The sequence below is a fragment of the Meles meles genome, chromosome 8 (genome assembly GCF_922984935.1).
Source record: "Meles meles chromosome 8, mMelMel3.1 paternal haplotype, whole genome shotgun sequence".
NCBI classification, from domain to species: Eukaryota; Metazoa; Chordata; class Mammalia; order Carnivora; family Mustelidae; genus Meles; species Meles meles.
In genome coordinates this window covers 105,434,617-105,455,523 of record NC_060073.1, presented here as the reverse complement: position 1 = coordinate 105,455,523, position 20,907 = coordinate 105,434,617, and the positions used below count along the sequence as shown (strand labels likewise).

The 20,907-nt window shown below is 41.3% G+C and overlaps 1 protein-coding gene across 5 annotated transcripts in view; it reads left to right on the top strand.

The window, feature by feature from the left end:
* The window catches only part of KMT2A (lysine methyltransferase 2A), a 76,321-nt gene that overhangs the window by 12,520 nt on the left and 42,894 nt on the right, over nt 1-20,907 (top strand). For all 5 annotated transcript variants that reach the window (XM_046015185.1, XM_046015184.1, XM_046015186.1 and 2 more), the window contains 2 exons: nt 14,895-14,964; nt 17,577-20,230. In XM_046015185.1, coding sequence (XP_045871141.1) covers nt 14,895-14,964; nt 17,577-20,230 — 2,724 coding nt within the window. The remainder of the gene's footprint in view (nt 1-14,894; nt 14,965-17,576; nt 20,231-20,907) is intronic.

Sequence of the window (20,907 nt, the reverse complement as noted above, 5' to 3'; positions counted from 1 at the left end):
GTAGGGTTATCACTGCCTGTGGACATACTACAACAAGTGCTTTGTAAATCCTTTCCCATCTAATACAAGCTTGCTTCATGTGAATGAGGATTACAAAGGCCTCTGACCCTTGGCTTTTTGAGGCTGTGTGGAGGGCTTGCATCACTCAGAATGAAACCTTTTTAGATATGTTGGGTTGCAGAAAGCATTTCCTGTACAGTCAGAATGAAAACCGTGAATTGGGATTATTCATACAGATTACCAAGAGTCTGGCAGAGCTGATATTAACACCAGCTCTTTTTCCTACCAACTCGTAGTTCCAAAACCTCTATCGGGTTATTGACACTTTAGTACTGGAATTATATATGAATTCCTTCTTTTAGGTGAAGTGATAAGCGATTTATTTAAGGTTACATACATATAATGAATTTTCCAAGTTTCGTATAGTAAATGCTGTCCACCCTTAACCAGACAATCTCATTAAATGACTGGAATTCACAGGTGTAGCCGGATTCTTGCAGGAATTCTGCAAGCGGTGGCAAAGCCAAGAGCAGTTTGGATTCCTAATTGGGAAATTGGGTGTCACTTAAGAAACGCCAGGAATTGGAAATGTAAGAGATTCATGCTTCTCCTAGAACTCTTAAAAAAATATGTGTTATTTATTTATTTATTTTAGAGATAGAAAGCACAAGCTGGGATATGGGGGGTGGCCAGGGAGGGGCAGAGGGAGACAGGGAGAGAGAATCCCTGGGGAGTCTGATATGGGCCTTGATCCCAGGACCCTGAGATCATGACCTGAACCGAAATCAAGAGTCAGACACTTAACCAACTGAGCCACCCAGGCACCCCTTTTCCTGGAACATTTAATTGCTTGTCATAGAGGTTTAAATTTGGAAAGCAAGTGATTATGAAGGCAAAGAATAATTGTCATGATACCATATTCTACTTGAGAGACTCTAGAGCTGGAGTAATAAAAAAAAAAAAATACCAGGGACTTTTTTTTTTTAATAGGTTAATGCCACATAATGTGGTCTTCTCAGAATGTGATGGCAAACTTCAAATATGATGTGGTAGTCAGAGGAGAGTGAGTTGGTTTTTCAAGATACTAAGAACCCAAAGCTTCCCAACTCTTACATTGAACATTAATCCCCAAAAAACACTAGGTCAAAATGATGTTGGCCGACTTGGAAGCTTTGTTTTGCCAAGGAAAATGTTCACGTTCATCATCTAATAACTTCATGTGGCTCCTTCAGAAAAAAACTGACTTTACCGAACGATAACCCTATTTACCTTCAGAAGGAAGGAAGTTGTGAAAACCTCGTGTTATGGAGTTGCTCTTGGTCATTCAACAGCGCATCTGTCCTCCCAGAAGGAAGGATGCACCCTACCTTTTGTATCAAGATATGACCAACAAGCTGGAAGAAGAAAGTTGAAATTTTGTGGTAGAAGCTTGTAATCGAATGAGCATATAACTCAAAATGAAATTAACTACTTAAAGTTGGCATCTGGGGAACTCACACCTCTCGTAATAAAAAGGACCATCTCTGAAAACAGTGTTGGTGTTTGTTGGCTTAATTTTTCCAGCCCGTTAAATGGATCTGGCCATGTTGTGGTACTTTGCTGTTAAAGAATGAACCCTCTGAATGATGATTGACTTGATTTCTGCAGTATATCAGGCTTATTTCTTCTGCTTCAGACTTGAAACCTAGGAGTCTGGAAATACACCTCTCTTGATTTGTTTTGGGTTGGCTTTTTAAGATCCTGTGAAATAATTTGGGACATTGCCCCAAGAATCTGTATACCTTACTGTCTGAATGTGTGTGTTTATTTGCTGTCATTTTTCTTTTCTTTTTTTCCTTTCCTTTTCTTTTCCTTTCCGTTTTCTTTTCTTTTCCTTTCCTTTCCTTTTCTTTGACCAGTGAGCTACTTTATGACTACTTCTTTCTGAAGTGGGATGGGTAGGGGTTCACCTGTCTCATTTGCTTGACTGTTTTGAGTATCTTTGCTTCTTGGTCTTGTTGACATGGAAGGAGGATGGAGGGTACTACTTCTTTCTCTAATGACAAAGTGGATATTTCTGTTTCTTAGGTGGCATTTGCTAGGTAGAATTGAATTAAATATTTGAAAACTGAATTTCATTCTTGTGTGGGTGAAAATTTGACCAGCTATTATTATTGAAGAAGAGTATATTACTGGCTTTGTACTCTTTAATCCTAGGTGACTTTTTTTGCATTAACATTTCTCAATACCAGGCAGAGATCATATATTTAAAATAGTTTATTTTATTTTATTTTTTTCAAGATTTTATTTGAGACAGCTTGAGGGGTGGGGAATGAGCAGGGGGAAGGCAGAGGGAGAGGGAGAAGCAGGTTCCCCGCTGAGCAGGGAGCCCAGCACAGGGCTTGATCCCAGGACCCTGGGACCATGACCCTGAGCCGAAGGCAGCTGCTTAACCATCTGAGCCATTCAGGTGCCCCTAAAACTGTTTGAATCTCTTCCTAGCTGTTATATATTAAAATAATCACTGTTCTCTTTAATGCAGCAGTAACCAGAGAAAATTTGGCCTTGGCCATACCCCTGACAATCTGTTGACAAAGACTATGATGTTAGTTCAGTAACTGCATACATTTCTTGACCAGTTGCTTTCAGAAACCATCTTGGCTTAGGAAGTTTGTCTCTTAATGTCTGTGTATTTGACCATGCTTGAGTATATTATACTTCTCCCTTCTTATAGAATCAACAGCATCATTGTTGTATTCTACTTTTTGGAAATGAGTTAGAGACATCACTATTTTCTTCTATTACAAATGATAAAAAAGTATTTGCAAGGAGGTTCACCTTCCCCCTAAGTGGCATTCATAATGGATCACTGTACATGTGAGAAATGGAGAGAGACTGGAAAATCTAATTCAATTTTTTATCCATTTATTTATTTTACAGAAAGGGAGAGAGAGAGAGCATGCATGTGAGGGAGTGGAGAAGCAGAGAGGGAGAGAGAGAGAGAGAGAGAGAGAGAGGGAGAATCTGAAGTAGACTCCTCACTGAGCTGGATCTCATGATCTGAGCCAAAACGGAGAATCAGATGCTTAACCTACTGTGCCTCCCAAGAGCCCCTCTAATTCATTTTTCAAAAAAACATCTTTTATGCACCAGAGAGATGATCAGGTGCTGGGGCACTAGCATTGAACAAGTCCCTTCTCTCATGGAACTTACTATGTAACTTCTTTTTCCCGAGCTCTGCTTAAAATACAGGATGAACATAAGTACTAAAATTATAATACTTTGCAAGATACTTTGGAAATTGGTTGGTTGAAGGTTGAAGCTCTCACAACTAATATTAACAGAATTGTCCTTGGGAGCAGTTCAAGTAGGTGTTTTTCATTTACTGATTGATTCTTTTTTTTTTTTTAATACTTATTTATTTGACACACAGACAGAGATGACAAGTAGGCAGAGAGGCAGGCAGAGAGAGGGGGTGAAGCAGGCTCCCCGCTGAGCAGAGAGAGCCCGATGCGGGGCTCGATCCCAGGACCTGGGATCATGACCTGAGCCGAAGGCAGAGGCTTAACCCACTGAGCCACTCAGGTGCCCCTACTGATTGACTCTTGAGTCAGCTATACCAAGTGTAACATGTGGATCGAGATATTTTAAATATTTTCAAGGTGTTTAATAGTTTCCCTTTTCCTGTTAAAGGGAACGTAAGAACTGCCACCGGCTCTGCCACCTTCCACGATCAAAGATCAAAGATCACTTTCTGTACTCTGGAGTCCATCTCTCGTCTTCTCAGGGTGGTTCCTGCAATTATCACCTCTCTCATGCATCCACAGTTTTTCTCTCATGTCTGGATTGGTCTTATCAACATATAAAACTATCTTTTTTAATTTTAAATATTTTAATTAATTAATTTTAAGTAAACTCCATGCCCAAGATGGAGCTCGAACTTACGACCCCGAGGTCCAGAGTCCCATGCTCTACTGACAGCCAGCCAGGTGCACCTAAGTATCTTAATATAATCCTTTAAAAAAAGAGAGAGAGAGAAAGAAACCTTAACCTCATGTCCTCCTCCGGCGACTACCCAGTTCTCGGTTCCTTCTCACAGCAAAACTTGAAAGTGGTGGGTGTCCTTGCTGTCTCCACTCCCTCACCTCTCTCTCTCTCTCTCTCTCTCTCTCTCGTCCTGTCTCCACTCCCTCACCTCTTTCTTGTCCTCAGCCACCGCAGCTGGGCATTCTCCCCTTGGTTCTACTGGAATAACTCCTATCAGAGTCCTCAAAGAGCTCAGCCTTGCCAGATTGAATAGATAGTTCTTGGTCCTCATCCTGTTAAAACTCTGGGCAGCATTGAATTGGCTGACCACTCCCTTCTTGAAATACTCTTTTCTTCGATTCTGTAACAGTACGTTCCCCTGCTCTTCTCTTAAGTCCTTGGTCATTAATTTTTAGTATTCTGTAGGATTTTCCTCCTCTGCTTCACTTTCCTGAATGCTGGGGTCATCTAGGAGGCCGCCTTTGGCTACCTTCTCTGTCTATACCCTCTTCCTAGGTGTTCTCACCCAGGCCTCGTCTGCATGCCCAGGGACTAAGTCTTTGTCTCTAACTCTGACTACTTCTTCAAGTCCCAGGGTTGTTAACCAAATGCCTAATTGGCATTTCCATTTGGGTAATAATAATAGTGGTTAGCATTTATTGAGTGTTTATTATAGGCCAGGCAATATTAGTACCTTACATTGATTATTTTACCTAATTTTGATCCCTCTCTGAGGTAGCCACTATTCCCAGGCAAGAAAACAGGTATGCATTGAAACAGTTGGATAGCTAATGGGTGTCTTAAACTTAAACCATAGCCAAAAAGTCTTGATTTTCTCCTTTCTCTGTGTTTGGGAATGACTCCGCCATTTACGCAGTTGCTCAGGCCTAAAATTTAAGAGTTACCTTTGATTTCTCTCTTTTATTCATATCCCAAATAACCCCAAATCTTTCTGCGTTACTGCCAAAATACCTTAATTCCAACTTCTCATTTCTACCATCCAGAGCCTTGACTTTTCCATTACAGTCTTTTGGCTGGACTGTTCCGTGGTCTCCTTGCTTGTGTTCTTATCTCACTAAAGTTTGTTCTTCACATGGCAGCCACGTGCTCCAAGTGCAAACAAGTTGAATCTTATTATTCCTCTCTTTAAATCTGCCAGTGGCTCTCCCCTTACCTTCCATACCCTCACTGCCAGAATAAATCCACATTCCTTCCTGTGGCCATCAGAACCATCCAGGCTCTGGCTGCTGGGCATGTCTGCTTCTCTGGCTCCATCTCTTGGCATTCTCACTCCTGCTACAGAGCCAGGCTGGCCTGTTTGTCTGCTGTGCATCCCAGGCTTATGGCTGTCCCTGGGGCTTTGCGCTTTCTATCAAGCAAGAATACTGCTTCACCTAGGTCTTTCCATGTCTGCCTTTTCCTCATCATTTAGGGCTAAGCCAGGGTTCAGCAAGTTTTTTCTGTGAAGGGCCAGATGGTCTTTGTTGTAGCACTCCCTTCTGCTGTTGTCGGAGCACAGAAGCAACTGTAGACAGTATAGAAACGGATGAGCATGGAGTGTTCCAATAAAACTTTATTTATGTACACTGAAATTTGAGTTCCATATGATTTTCATGTATACGAAATAGTATTCTTTGTTCGTTTGTTTTTCAACCATTTAAAAACTGAACAAAAACAGGTGGCAGACCAGATTGAGCCAGTGACCCATAGTTCGCCAGTCCTTGGTGAACCATCACTTTAAAGCAGCCTTTCCTGACCACAGGAAATAACACCCACAGCCAACTCCCATTGATCCTATTGCCTTGGTCTCTTTATTTGTTATATGTTTATTTTCTGTCTTCACTAAAGTGTAGCCTCATGGGTTAGGAGTTTTGTCAGTGTATCTTTAGAGTCTAAAACAGTGCCTGGCAGTTCTCAGTAGATACTTGCCAAGTGAACGAATGCCAGTCCCATTCAAACCATGGCTGTCGACTGCTATCTGGTCTCCCTTTATTGAGTCTCTTTCCTACTTTAATTCTCTCTCTCTGTGTGTGTATACACCCTTTCCAGTGTAAACTTTAGAGTTGTGCTTTTTTTCTATATTTGAGAACCAGTGGTAGCTCCCTGCTGATTATTGTATCAGCTTTGACTGTACCATCCTAGAATTAACAAGGTTCTGATACTTCGTTTGTCTCTTATCTTGACCCTGCTGTGGCTAGCCTTTTCCAACCAGATCAGTTTTTACTAATCCTTGCATCTGATTTTCTTTTTCCCCATTGTGGTGCCCTTCATTTATTCCCTTTTTTTAAAAGATTGATTTATTTGAGAGCGAGTGCTTGCGCCAGTGGGGGGAGGGGCAGAGGGAGGGAATATTCAAGCAGACCCCACCTCCACCCCCTACCAAGCACAGAGCCCGTATAAACCAACTTTTGCCTGTACTTTCAGAGAAATTTCTCAGCTCTCTCCTGCCCGTGAACTTTTTTGCAACTAAATCCTTGCTTAACCCCCTTCCTAAAAGAAGAGAATTTCCTTCCATTGTGCTTTGTATTCATTCCCTCCCAGTGCTGATGCCTCCTCCCAGTGCTTTTTCCATTTATGACCGCTTTGCTTTTGAGGATTTTCGGTCTCTTTCCTGCTGCTGTGTTCCCCTTTGGCATATAAACATATTCTACTCAAGAAATAATCCTCCCAAGCTGGTCTTTCCCTACCTTATGCCCTATCTTTTGTTTCCCACATAACTGAGTTTTTTCAAAAGACTAGGCTATACTCATTTCCATTTTGTCACTTTTTAAAAAGATTTTATTTATTTATTTATTTATTTTAGAGAGAGAGTGTGTGCATGGATGTGTGAGTGGGTGAGGGCAGGAGAGGGGAAGTGGGCAGAGGGAGAGGGAAAGAATCTTAAGCAGACCCCCTTGCTGAGCACAGCCTGATTCTAGGCTTAATCTCAGGACTCTGAGATCAGGACCCTGAGATCACGCCCTGAGCCAAAACCAAGAGTCAGAGGTTCAACTGACAGCCACCCAGGTGCCCCTCATTTTGTCACTTTCTAATCACATCTCTACCCACTGCAATTTGGCTCTTCCTGCTTCTAATATTGCATTAAAGTTGGCTGTGCTAAGGTTAGGGGTGACCTCCCAGTTTTGCTCTCCGACCCTTACCCAACTTGACCATCACTTGTTATATATGCTTCTCTTGACTACTGTGTGCCTACCATGCATGACCTTTCTCTTGGCCATTCCATCTCCATCCTTGGCTTTCACCTTTATGTTGTTGGGTGGAGGTTATAGGCATCTGCCATTGACCCTCCCTTTCTCTCGTTATTCTCACCTTGGGTGATTGAATTTATATGTACAGTTTTAGTATTCGTGTGTGTGTGTGTATTTTTTTTAAATAATTTTTTCAACACATGAGCGCTCTTTTCTCTCTGTTTTATAATATATCCACTCTTTTTTTTAAAGATTTTATTTATTTATTTGACAGAGAGAGAGATCATAAGTAGGCAGAGAGGCAGGCAGAGAGAGAGGAGGAAGCAGGCTCCCCGCAGAGCAGAGAGCCCGATGCGGGGCTCGATCCCAGGACCCTGAGATCATGACCTGAGCCGCAGGCAGTGGCTTAATCCACTGAGCCACCCAGGTGCCCCTATGTGTGTATTTTTTCATGGAACCAGATGTGTTCTCTCCAGATCATTATCCTATCTTAAAATTTGGACAGACATTTCAAATTCAAATATCTGAAGTGAACTCCTTTCCCACTTCTATAAACCTTTCTTCTTTCTTGTATTCCCAATCTTGGAAAATATCACCACAAACCTAACCAACCTAGGCCAATCAACCTGCAAGTTTTTATTGATTTTTTCCATTCCCTTAACCCTGCATATCAGAATGTTGTCCATTTGCCTCCTGTCTGTGGAATCTGCCCTTTTCCCTCAATCCCCAGTGCTACTGCTGTCATTTTACAACTGCTTTCCTGCCTGCAGTTGTAAAGGGGATATCTACTTACCCACTGCTGTCATAGTGATCTTTTGAAAATACGAATCCAATCATGCTTCTCTGCCTGCCTGAAAACATTGCTGACAAGCCGTAGAGCCTTCAAAATGAGGCTCATGCATCCCTGAAGATCAGCTTCCAACTCATGAAGACATTTAACACCTTTCATGACCTGCCTCTGTCTTTTTTATCCCCCTTCAGCATCCTGCGCCCCTTTCCCACATTAGCTAGGGCCTCAGCCATTCTACGCTGTTTGTTGTATTCACTCCAGGCCACGTGCTCTTGTCCGTCTGTGCCTTTGTTTGACTCTTCTGTCTGTGTACTGCATCTCTCCCTGACCCTGATTTCTCATCCTTCAAAAGTTAGATTAAGTTTTTGTCTTTTCTCTAATGGCCTTCCTGACCCTTTCTCCTTGGATGGGTTTGTGTTTCTGCTGCGCTGCCGCCGTATTCATTCCATTAGCACATGTATTCCTCCAGCATAGCAGGCAACACACTGGTATTCTTTAATTTAATCATCTATTTTTAAAGAAAGATTATTTATTTATTTGAGAGAAAGAGGAAGAAGCAGATTCCCCAAGGAGCAGGGAGCCCAATTAGGGGCTTGATACCAGGACCCTGGGATCATGACCTGAGCTGAAGGCAAACGTTTAACTGACTGAACCACCCAGGATCCCTCATCATCTCTTCATAACAGGCTAGCAGGTCCTTGAAGTCAGAAGCTGTCTTTTTTGTTTAGATGAGCTGTCCTCATCCCTTAACCCAGAAGTGGGCTCATGTATTTAAATGAATGAATGAATGAATGAATGAATAGTGAGTGAATTGGTTTAGTCTGTTCTGCTAGCCTGAGTACATTCTCCCAGAGCATTCTTTTTTCTTTTTCTTTTTTTTTTAAAGATTTTTCTTCCTTTATTCGGCAGACAGAGATCACAAGGAGGCAGAGAGAGAGAGGGGGAAGCAGACTCCCCGCTGTGCAGAGAGCCTGATGTGGGACTTGATCCTGGGATCATGACCCGAGCAGAAGGCAGAGGCTTAACCCACTGAGCCACCCAGGTGCCCCTCCCACAGCATTCTTAAAAAGAAGAATCATTTTGTCTAATTCTTTGGCATCCACCAGTATTTTCTGCTACAGTGCTATTACCACAGTAGCTACTTAATGTTTTATAAACAATTGTGTTTCTTTTATTTTCATTTTACAAACATTTATTGAGTGCCAAGTTTGTGCCAGATACTGGGAATACAAAAATAAGTACAATGTCCCTATCCTCAAAGAGTGAACACTCTAGAGAAGGAAATAAACATGTAAACACATTTAAAAAAATCCCTTATGGTAATTAAGTGCTAGTAATTATGTGTACATGTCTTTAAAATGCACCATCAAGACCTTGGTGTTTTAGAGCTTGAAGCAGGAAACACAAAGGGAAATGTGCCAGCAGAAGTGATAGCTACCTGGCCTAAGCTCCCCAGGGAGCCGTGTTACTCCTTTGTAACTAGAACCGAGGTACACAGTATGCGTCTGTCGTGTTTCTTAATCTTCTTTGGTTGTTCTTCATGATCTTAGTTCTCCCACGGCCTCCTCATATGATGAAGCCATATATGATGGTACCAAAACTTAGAAGCTTCAAAATTCAAAGAATTTCAAACAGTTAGAGTATTGGGGTGATTTTGATACTGTCTGTGATTATTGATGTTAATCTCCAGTTGATTCACCTGTAAACCTTTGCATTTGAAGAAATTTGATTTATCAAACTCTTAAGACTAAATATTTTGGAGACCGAATATGCAAAGATACCGTTGCTAAGGGGCATGTCTGAGAAACCTAACGCTTAATTCAGTGCTCCAAAGTGCGGAGGAGTCTCTTGCTAGAAAAGAAAGAATGTGAGCAGACTTTTATCTTGGACCTTTTGCACCTGAGGATGGAAGTGGCTGCAATTGTTTACTTAATAGAAAAGTTTTCAAATTAGCCTTGGAACCTCCACCTTAGCCCGGGAGGTGAAGAACGCCAGGTGAGTGATTATTGGTCTGACTGGTAAACTGGGAAGAATTTAAGGGAGGAACTAAAAGTCTATGTATTTTAGTTGGGGGTAGGGAAGAAAAGGCGTTGAGGTCGATCAGCTGAAAGTTTATCAGATCACTGGTGTTACTAGGAACTGTGTCACATCTAATCAGTACAGATGGTTTAGGTCTCCGATTACCTAAACTCTGATTGCTAACGCTGGAGTGGCGCCTAGTTGCAGTACTGAGGGATGGAAATACACATTGCCGTCCTTTGGAAGGATTTTGAAATTTGTTGAATGTTTCTCTATGAACCGAATACTAATATAAGAGGAAGAATGAACTGTTCCAAGATGTAAGCCAATTTTTTATTCCAGAATACGAGTTACATAGTATTTCATCCTTCACTGGCATTACTTTTTGAAAGGAGGAATGAAATTGTGTACCTGCCTGTCTGCCTTCAGGTACTTTTTGGAGCAGGAATCGTGTCTTATTTTTGCATCTGGAGCAGATAGCATATAAATGGCAAACATATAAGTGGTTTTTGAATGAATGAACAAATAAAAGAAATAGTGCTTTGTTTGAAAAGTTGGCTTGGTAGTCCATAATTCCTTGAAACACGGAATTTCATGTATTTTTCTCAAATGTCTTCTTTATATTTTATATGTAAACATTATTATCTAATACTTATTTTGGGTTCACATAGGTTCTCTTGTGCAAAAAGAAATATTCCTGTTACCCCATCATTTACAAATGGAACCAGACACTAAAGAATTAAATTCTTACATTAAAATAAAAATCCTCAAATGTTAAGGATATTATAAGTAAAGTAGAATTTAGTAGAGGTATACATGGTAAAGGTATGGCAGAAGTTCTCAAATAATTGGTTACCCTAGAGTTAGGGGTGTGGGTCATAACGACAGATATTCTACACATTTATTATTTTTACAGTTAGATTTGATTTAGGAAGTGACATAGATAGGTTCATTGCAATTTTGATCACTGGAAGCTAAATATGACATAACAGTATTTTATAGTACTCAACTTGGCAAGGATATTTTTCTATGTTTGGAGGAAAGAAAATGTTAAAATCTTGGCAACCTGGACTCCAAGGACATCACTGTTGAGAAGGCACTGGTTTGATGGCTCTTCCCTGTACTCAGTCTTGGAATGTGGTGCTCATCAGGGAAAGCCATACTGAAAGAAAAAGTATGTGTGATGAATGGCTGTTTGGGCCCAGTTCCCAGGAATCCTTGATCATGTGTAGCATGGTGTCTCCTGTCCTTTCTCTCTTCAGGGGTGTCCAGGCTGATGGTGCTGTTTTGCCAAATGTGGATTTAATTGCAGCTCCTGTTGGCTTTTTTTGGTAGACATGTTGCCTTAGCCTTTTGATTTTTAGGCAGGTCTAAATCCTTGGGAGGTCAGCACTGTTACCTTGTTCGTGACATCTTCCAGGAACCCCACGTGTGAAAGGGGGTGATGGGAGCGAGATGAGAGGGAGGCAGGAAGGACTTCCACTGAACAAGCACCCTCTTGTAGCAGCTCTTTCCCAGCGCTTTCTAGACTAGGCTTCTCTTGGATTTCTGTCTCTCCTTCCTTCTTTCCTTTCCTTTCCTTTCTTCCTTTCTTTTTTTCTTTCTCTCAGCTCTTTCTTGGAATTGGAAGTTCAGAGTCAGAAGGCTAGAGCTCTTTACCATAACAATGCAGGCTTTTGTTTTTGGCTTAACTGTCTGGATAACTAACAATGGGTAGTTATTTTTTTAAGCAAGTTTGAAGAAGTCAACCTATATTTCAAGTGAAAAAGTTCTTGGGGGAAATAGAGTCTTTTTTGACTGCTCACTCTTTTCTTACTGCAACTACGAGATAATAAGGAAAGAGTTAACGCTTTCTGTCCTGTTGGAAAGTACTTGTGAAATTTAAACATTGGCAGTTAGTTGAATTACTGCTTGACAACTCAGTAGTACTCTGTTTTGGAGTGCATGGCAATTAGGATTGTATAGTTATATTTTGTGAAAGCTTGAAATGGAGAAGAGTGACTCACCAAGGTGGCTGATGGTGAGCATAGCGTGTGGATCTCTTCCATTTCTTTCTTTCTTTTTTATAAGATTTTATTTATTTATTTGACAGAGATCACAAGTAGGCAGAGAGGCAGGCAGAGAGGAGGAAGCAGGCTCCCTGCTGAGCAGAGAGCCCAGATGAGGGGCTCTATCCCAGGACCCCGAGATCATGACCTGAGTTGAAGGCAGAGGCTTAACCAACCGACTGAGCCACCCAGGCACCCCTTCTTCCATTTTTTAAGGATTAATAATCATTCTTTACCTCACCTGTTGGATACTTCACCTGTCAGTTATTATGTGTAGAGTTGCTAGAACTCTCTCCCTGCAGCACTGGGAGCATAAAATTCATGCACGTAGTAGTGTAGTTGTCCTTCGGTAAAGTGTTGGGAAGCCTCCAGGTGTCTTTGTGAAGTGTCTAGATTTAGCATATCGGTCCATGAGGAAATTCAGGAAAAGGATGAATTAAATCAAACTTCAAGGATCTGAAAATGGGCATCATGTTAACTTTCACAGGACCTGAAAGAATAGCAGATTTTGTACTGGAGATGAGTTATTTGATTCCTTCAAATATTTATAGTTTTAAATTGTAACTATTTTGGTAGGAAGTCTTTGTAACTCACTGTATGATCTTGGGCAAGTCATTTGGCCCCTCCAGAGTCAGTTTCTAAAACCACATCAAAAATAAACTACAGGATGGGTGTTGCCTTATACTTTTCTGAGTAATTTTACATAATTACATAATTTACATAAATTATTTCATTTACTGCTTACAACACTTCAGTAAACGAAGACATTGAGACATAAAAATAGTAAGTGACTTGTCTAATATATAGCCTGCAAGTGCTGGAACTCAGTCCTCAGTGAGTCCTGGGTGCTCCTTAGTCCTGTCATGTGCCGACATGTGAGCGGTGAACTGCGCCCCTCTAAAATTCTAAGGTTGTTGTCATTTTTTTTTTTTTTTGGTTTTGATTTTTTTCCCCATCATTTGAGGCAACTTAACCACGGGGTTATTTTCTTTGCCTGCTTTTTCTCAAAGTACATTGTAAGATTACTATTTTAAATGTCCTTTTTTCCTGCCCAAAAGTATATTTAAAAAATTAACACTATGAGGGCACCTGGAGCATGCAGCTCTTTATCTGGGGTTCATGAGTCCCATGTTGGGCATGGAGCTTACTTAAAAGAAAAAAAATTAACAGTATGGAATTCCCATTACTGTGACAGGTTTTTGGATTAATTGGGTCTTGTGAGTTTGGGCTTCTCTTTTTGTAATGTTGTAGTTTGCAATTGTAAACCCTGAAATCATTCCAGAAATTTATTTGGGGTCAAGCCGCACATGATGAAGTTGTCCTAACTTGTTTTAAGATGAAGAGTTAGGTTTATTCTTATTCACAAATAATATTCATAATAAGAATTTAATTTAATAATGAGAGGAGAGACTGTAAAAAGTACCCTAGTCTTGTATTCTTTAAATTTAGGTTTTACACATTCTTGGAATTATAGTGCTTTTCAGACAAATCTCTTTGAAGAGGATAATTTCAGGTTTTTCTTAAATAGTTAAATGCTTTAATAATGTTTAGAACCTCAGAACAAAACCCTTAGATTCTAAGAACTGTCTCTCAGTTACATAGTTTGCAAGGTCTTAGACTCAAACATTTTGCTCCTCAAAGCATATAAATTTAAGGACTGAATCTGCTAATTTGTCTAAAAGGGTGCATGTATTTTTTCTTATATTCCTGATTAATAAGTGGTTGAACAGATTAGCACCTGACTGTAGCTTGACAGGAAGCAACTTTTCAGAGAATCCACACATGTTGTCCATACGCATGTGGTTGTTGCTCTCGGGAGGAAAATGTGGGGGCTTTAATTGTTGGAGCATAGTTTGGAGCTTGGCTTATCAGTACAAATTGGAGGTTCAAGGAAATCTGTCTTCCAGTCCTTACTTTATTCTTGTTGTATGTGGATTTTGTTTGAGGAATCTGAAATTCTGTCTCTCTCATCTCTTTCTGGAAAGAGCTCAGTTTCTGCATCAGTGAATTTCTGTTAAATAGTTTGTTTAAATAGACCACCTGAGAACTTGTCAAAAATAAGTTAAATCCTTAAGGATTTTTTGAAAGGGCAAGTTAAAAGTTAGAGGTAAGGGGAAGTTTTTGCCTTTTGGCTTTTCCAAGTATAACAGAGACTAAGATGCTTCCCTACGGTCTTCTTGAATGCATTGTTTCATCCTGTGTGCGGTCATTCATGATCCCTTTCACAAATGCTGCTGCCCACCATTAAGTCTCTTATCACAGGGCATTTTAAAATGATGCCATAAAATGCATGTTGAGAATCTTTGGATCTCAAATGTATAGAAATCACATCTAAATGTCAATTCCTGAGTTAAGGAACTGACAATTATGGCAATTTCAGTCTCTATTAATATTTAGTAGACAAGAGATTATGATATAGTTTATGTTATTCCTTATGTGTGTGTAAACTTATCTACTTGTTGAAAAGATTTGTTTGTTTTATTGGGGCTGTATATTTCTTTCATTGTACTGATTTGCTTACTTGAATTAAAGCCGTTCTTTAATTGTTTTGGGCTGTATCTATAGTTTGAAATTTAGGACTGTCCCCTGTGTACTATGCACCAAAGATGACATTTCAATGCATTGTTCAATTACTACACAGCTCCTATTTGTCTGTAATGAAGCTGTATGCCTGGATCATTTATTTCAATGTTATTTGTTTTATATTATCCATATAAATGATAGCAATTAATATATAAAGTCTGATTTTCCAAATTCATTTGTGTCTCCTCTGGGCATTTCTTTGGGATATGTTCACACTTGTGTTTTTGTTTCTGATTTTAAAATAATTTTCCTTTGTTGTAGGATGAGCAGTTCTTAGGTTTTGGCTCAGATGAAGAAGTCCGAGTACGAAGTCCCACAAGGTCTCCTTCAGGTATGGCCAGTCAAGTGCATGGTGCCTTTTGTTTGTTAAGAGACATGGTTTCCCCTTGCTTTCTTTGCATATAAAGGATGATCTTAAATACTTTGGGGGGGGGCGTTGCCTCCTTTTTCTCTCGCACTAAGTAGGAGATGGCTTATGAACTAGACCTCTTTATGGGGCTCTTTGTCAGGCCACTAATGCTTTATTCTTTATAATGCTTCTCTGTGGGAGATAGCGGGGACAAGGCGGGTGTGTGGTCAATTTCCATGGAATGGCTAAAAGACCTGGTAGTTGGAATCGAAGGTAACCTGCTCAGAGCATCCTCAGATTCGTAGATTTCGATTGATACAGTAGTATATACAACTTTGGGAATAATCTGACTGTTGTTTTTTACAGATGAAATTTGGTCTGCTGTTGTCAAAGAACTAAAAACACAACATTGGCACTGTACAAAACTATTTTATCTGATCCTTGAAAGGCTGTATTAAGATAAAATAAAAATGATATGGGGGTATTTCCATTTTTAAGCAATATTTGTCAATGTTCTTGCCAAGAAAATATCTAGAATGTCTTGAAATTCTAGACTTGGAGAAGTTTCCTGAGAGACAGCCCTCAGTGGAATCATGCCATGGCTTGCAGAATTCTAGTCTGTTTAGGAGAGGGATCTTCTGAGGAAAAAGACATTCCCCATCAGTGCTGCCTTTCTGACTTCTCCTGTGGTTTGCTTTGCTTTGATTTGGATGGGCAGCCTAGTTAAATATGATGTCGTTAGTGGTTCTGTTCTTTGATAGCGACTTAGTTCTTGATGTCCGTTAGCATTTGGTGTTCACTTAAGAGTCATCATGTTTGTATAGTAATCTAATTCAAACACTAAGTGGACGGTATCTTTTTTCCCACGTGGCGGGAATGTTGCCATCCTACTCGGGAGGAGTTAGCCGGTAGTACCCCAGTGTCTGTGCACTTAGTAGCTACATTCTCTTGAAGATGTGATGAATCTGAAATCTTCATATTGGAACATGATTTTAGAGATCATCTGGTCTGACCCTTCATTTCTAGATGGCAGAATAAGGCAGGGAAAATATATGATGTGGTTACTCATAACAGACTTGTGAGTTCTCTGAATATGTTGTAGATTAACAGAACTGGACTCTTTTCCATTCTGGTTTTTCTCCTTGTCCACCAAACCCACCAAAAAATTCTTTTTAAAATTGGATAAAAGAGGTTTTCCTAAAGTCCTATGAGTGGCTAGGTTCAAGTATAGCATGATGATCAGGAATCTTAGGATATTCTTCTGGGTAGGGGTGATTCACAACTCTTCCTTGAATGGTTATCAATCTACCTTGAATGTTGCCTTGTTGTCTCACTTTTTTGTTTTTTAAACTATCTGGGGATGCTTCACTAATGAAGAAATGAAACTTAGTTTTCCTGCTGTCTATTACTTTAGTTGTAATTAGCATATATTGAGAGTGGATTTATGAATCCTTAATGTATTAATGGAAGTTTCAAGTTAATTGGTGAGAAAAACACATTTAGGAAGCTAAGGAATAAGACCTTCGTTGATTTCTGTTCTGTTAGGAAAGTTGGTTCCATTGTCTAAAATGTTCATCATACTGGCATAAATCTCTTTTGATTCCTGTTAGGGGAGGTTTTAGTCTCAGAAGAACGTTGAGCCATATCAGAGGTTGGAAAGTCGTGAGCTAAGAGAAGATGTGATAGACCAGGGAGCTCTTAATCCATTTAGAAAATCCAGATTTATAGGAAGAATTTTAGAGAAGAGCCTTGTTTTTTCAAGTCTCTTGAATAAGTAGCAAATTGAGCTGTTTTATAAATTGGCAAAGTCCTTTTATTTAGAATCGCAGAAGTCTGGTTTAATAAGCTGTTGATTCACTCTTGACATCAATTAGGGTTAAATCTTTTCTGTAACCTGGGACTAAGTAGTTCAAGAACTTGTAAGTAGAGGAGTAGATTAATTACACGTTCCTTCAATGAGGAGTTCACATGCCACTGAGTTCAGTGATCTTATTCTGATGTCTCGCGAATGGACATTTTTCTATTCAATAAATCTTCCTTAGTTTACTTTGACAAAACAGACTGAAACTATAGGAAGCTGAGCTGCCCAGGTGCTTTCCTGACAAAAGTTGGTATATTCTCGATTGACGAGCTCCTTGTTCAAATTTATGAAAGCCAAAATTGCACTGAAAAGATGGGACGACTTACTATGAACATGTTCTCAAATATTAATCTTGGTGGCTAGGATATGGAAAAGGTGGCATAGGTTTTTTTTTGTAAACCTATTTTTTTTTAATTAAAAAAAAACTCCCTCACTCACCTGAAATGGTAGAAAAATCAGTTTTGCATATTAATCACTTGGTTGAAAATCTGTTACTGTTATCTTAGTTCTGTTCCAAAAGTTAGATGTTCTAGGTAGAATGTGACTTAACTTAGTTTCTTTGAGGCAGGTTTTTGATGAAAAGAAGCTAAACCCAATTAAGATGTTTTATTGACTCATTAGACCCAGGTAGAGGTCGGTACAAAATGGCTTGTGCTAAAATATGTTCAGCTTAGTCACGACGTGAACTACAAAGCTAAATGTATGCTCTTCATTGTTTAATTTTTATACACAGTTAAAACTAGCCCTCGAAAGCCTCGTGGGAGACCTAGAAGTGGCTCTGACCGAAATTCAGCTATCCTCTCAGATCCGTCTGTGTTTTCCCCTCTAAGTAAATCAGAGACCAAATCTGGAGATAAGATCAAGAAGAAAGATTCTAAAAGCATAGAAAAGAAGAGAGGAAGACCCCCCACCTTCCCTGGAGTAAAAATCAAAATAACACATGGAAAGGACATTTCAGAGCTACCAAAGGGAAGCAAAGAAGATAGCTTGAAAAAGATTAAACGGACACCTTCTGCTACATTTCAGCAAGCCACAAAGATTAAAAAATTACGAGCAGGTAAACTCTCTCCTCTCAAGTCTAAGTTTAAGACAGGGAAGCTTCAAATAGGAAGGAAGGGGGTACAGATTGTCCGACGGCGAGGAAGGCCTCCATCAACAGAAAGGATAAAGACCCCTTCAGGCCTCCTCATTAACTCTGAACTGGAAAAGCCCCAGAAGGTCCGGAAGGACAAGGAAGGAACACCTCCACTCACAAAAGAAGATAAGACAGTAGTCAGACAAAGCCCTCGAAGGATTAAGCCGGTTAGGATTATTCCTTCTTCTAAAAGGACAGATGCCACAATTGCTAAGCAGCTCTTGCAGAGGGCAAAAAAGGGGGCTCAAAAGAAAATTGAGAAAGAAGCAGCTCAGCTGCAGGGCAGAAAGGTGAAGACGCAGGTCAAAAACATCCGACAGTTCATTATGCCTGTCGTCAGTGCCATCTCCTCACGGATCATTAAAACCCCTCGGCGGTTTATAGAGGATGAGGATTATGACCCTCCAATTAAAATTGCCCGACTAGAGTCGACACCGAACAGTAGATTCAGTGCCACGTCCTGTGGATCTTCTGAAAAATCCAGTGCAGCTTCTCAGCACTCCTCGCAGATGTCTTCGGACTCCTCCCGATCTAGCAGCCCCAGCGTTGATACCTCCACAGATTCTCAGGCCTCTGAGGAGATCCAGGTACTTCCTGAAGAGCGGAGCGAGACCCCCGAAGTTCATACTCCACTGCCTATTGCCCAGTCCCCAGAGAACGATAGTACTGACAGGAGAAGCAGGCGGTATTCCGTGTCCGAGAGAAGTTTTGGATCTAGAACGACGAAGAAGCTGTCGACGCTGCAAAGTGCCCCCCAGCAGCAGCCCTCGTCCTCTCCGCCCCCACCTCTGCTTACGCCCCCCCCGCCGCTGCAGCCAGCCTCCAGCATCGCTGACCACACGCCGTGGCTCATGCCTCCAACGATCCCCTTAGCATCACCATTTTTGCCTGCTTCCGCTGCTCCCATGCAAGGGAAGCGCAAGTCTATTTTGCGAGAACCGACGTTTAGGTGGACTTCTTTAAAGCATTCTAGGTCAGAGCCACAGTACTTTTCCTCAGCAAAGTATGCCAAAGAAGGTCTTATTCGCAAACCAATATTTGATAATTTCCGACCCCCTCCACTAACTCCTGAGGATGTCGGCTTCGCGTCCGGTTTTTCTCCATCCGGTCCTGCTGCTTCAGCCCGATTGTTCTCACCACTCCACTCTGGAACAAGGTTCGATATGCACAAAAGGAGCCCTCTTCTGAGAGCTCCGAGATTTACTCCAAGTGAGGCTCATTCTAGAATCTTTGAGTCTGTCACCTTGCCTAGTAATCGAACTTCTGCTGGAACATCTTCTTCAGGAGTATCCAACAGAAAAAGGAAAAGAAAAGTCTTTAGCCCTATTCGATCTGAACCAAGATCTCCTTCTCACTCCATGAGGACACGAAGTGGAAGGCTTAGTACTGCCGAGCTGTCACCGCTCACCCCGCCGTCTTCTGTCTCTTCCTCGTTAAGCATATCTGTTAGTCCTCTTGCCACTAGTGCCTTAAACCCGACTTTTACTTTTCCTTCTCATTCCCTGACTCAGTCTGGGGAATCTGCAGAGAAAAGCCAGAGACCAAGGAAGCAGGCTAGTGCTCCGGCAGAGCCATTTTCATCCGGCAGCCCCACTCCTCTCTTCCCTTGGTTTACCCCAGGCTCTCAGACTGAGAGAGGGAGAAATAAAGACAAGGCCCCCGAGGAGCTGTCCAAAGATCGAGATGCTGACAAGAGCGTGGAGAAGGACAAGAGTAGAGAGAGAGACCGGGAGAGAGAAAAAGAGAATAAGCGGGAGTCAAGGAAAGAGAAAAGGAAAAAGGGATCAGAAATTCAGAGTAGTTCTGCTTTGTATCCTGTGGGTAGGGTTTCCAAAGACAAGGTTGTCGGTGAAGATGTTGCCGCTTCATCTTCTGCCAAAAAAGCAACAGGGCGGAAGAAGTCTTCATCACTTGATTCTGGGACTGATATTGCTTCTGTGACTCTTGGGGATACAACAGCTGTCAAAACCAAAATACTTATAAAGAAAGGGAGAGGAAATCTGGAAAAAAACAACTTGGACCTCGGCCCAACTGCCCCATCCCTGGAGAAGGAGAAAACCCTCTGCCTTTCCACTCCTTCATCTAGCACTGTTAAACATTCCACTTCCTCCATAGGCTCCATGTTGGCTCAGGCAGACAAGCTTCCTATGACGGACAAGAGGGTTGCCAGCCTCCTAAAAAAGGCCAAAGCCCAGCTCTGCAAGATTGAGAAGAGTAAGAGTCTTAAACAAACCGACCAGCCCAAAGCACAGGTACTCTTTTCCATCTTGCCTGTTAGAACTCAGCAGTTTATCGAGCCCCTTCTGTGAGTGAGTTTTAGACGAAGTGTTTCGGTGACATCTACTTCCAGGAATCAGGAGAAGGCCAGAGGACGTGGTGGCATTTGCAGCGGTCCTTCAAGGACTGGTAGGATTTTGACAGGGGGAGAACATTCTTTTTTCTTTTCTTTTCTTTAATTTTGTTAAGAGAGAGAACGCGCCTGCATGCGATGGCAAGCAGGTGGGGGTAGGTGACCCTGGAAAGAGACAGATTCTTAAAGTCCATGCCCAGCACAGAACCCAACTTGGGGCTTGATCTCACGACCCTGAGATCATGACCTGAGCTGAAATCAAGAGTAGGGTGCTTAACCGACTGAGCCCCCCGGGTGCCATAGGGGAAACATTCTAAACAGAGGGCACAGTGTGGGTGGAGGAAAAATGTGAGGCACATTTGAGAGGAATGGCTGATGGCTAGACTGGGCTGCACAGGAAGGTGGTGACTTAAGGCAGAAAGGTAGTCTCATGGGTTTGGTATCGTGGACTCTGTGACCTAATGTTGAAGATCCATTTTTGTAGTCAGATTGGTTTACTGTCATTTACTATAGAAAATGGGGTGGAGGGGACACCTGGGTGGCTTAGGCGTTAAGCGTCTGCCTTCGGCTCAGATCGTG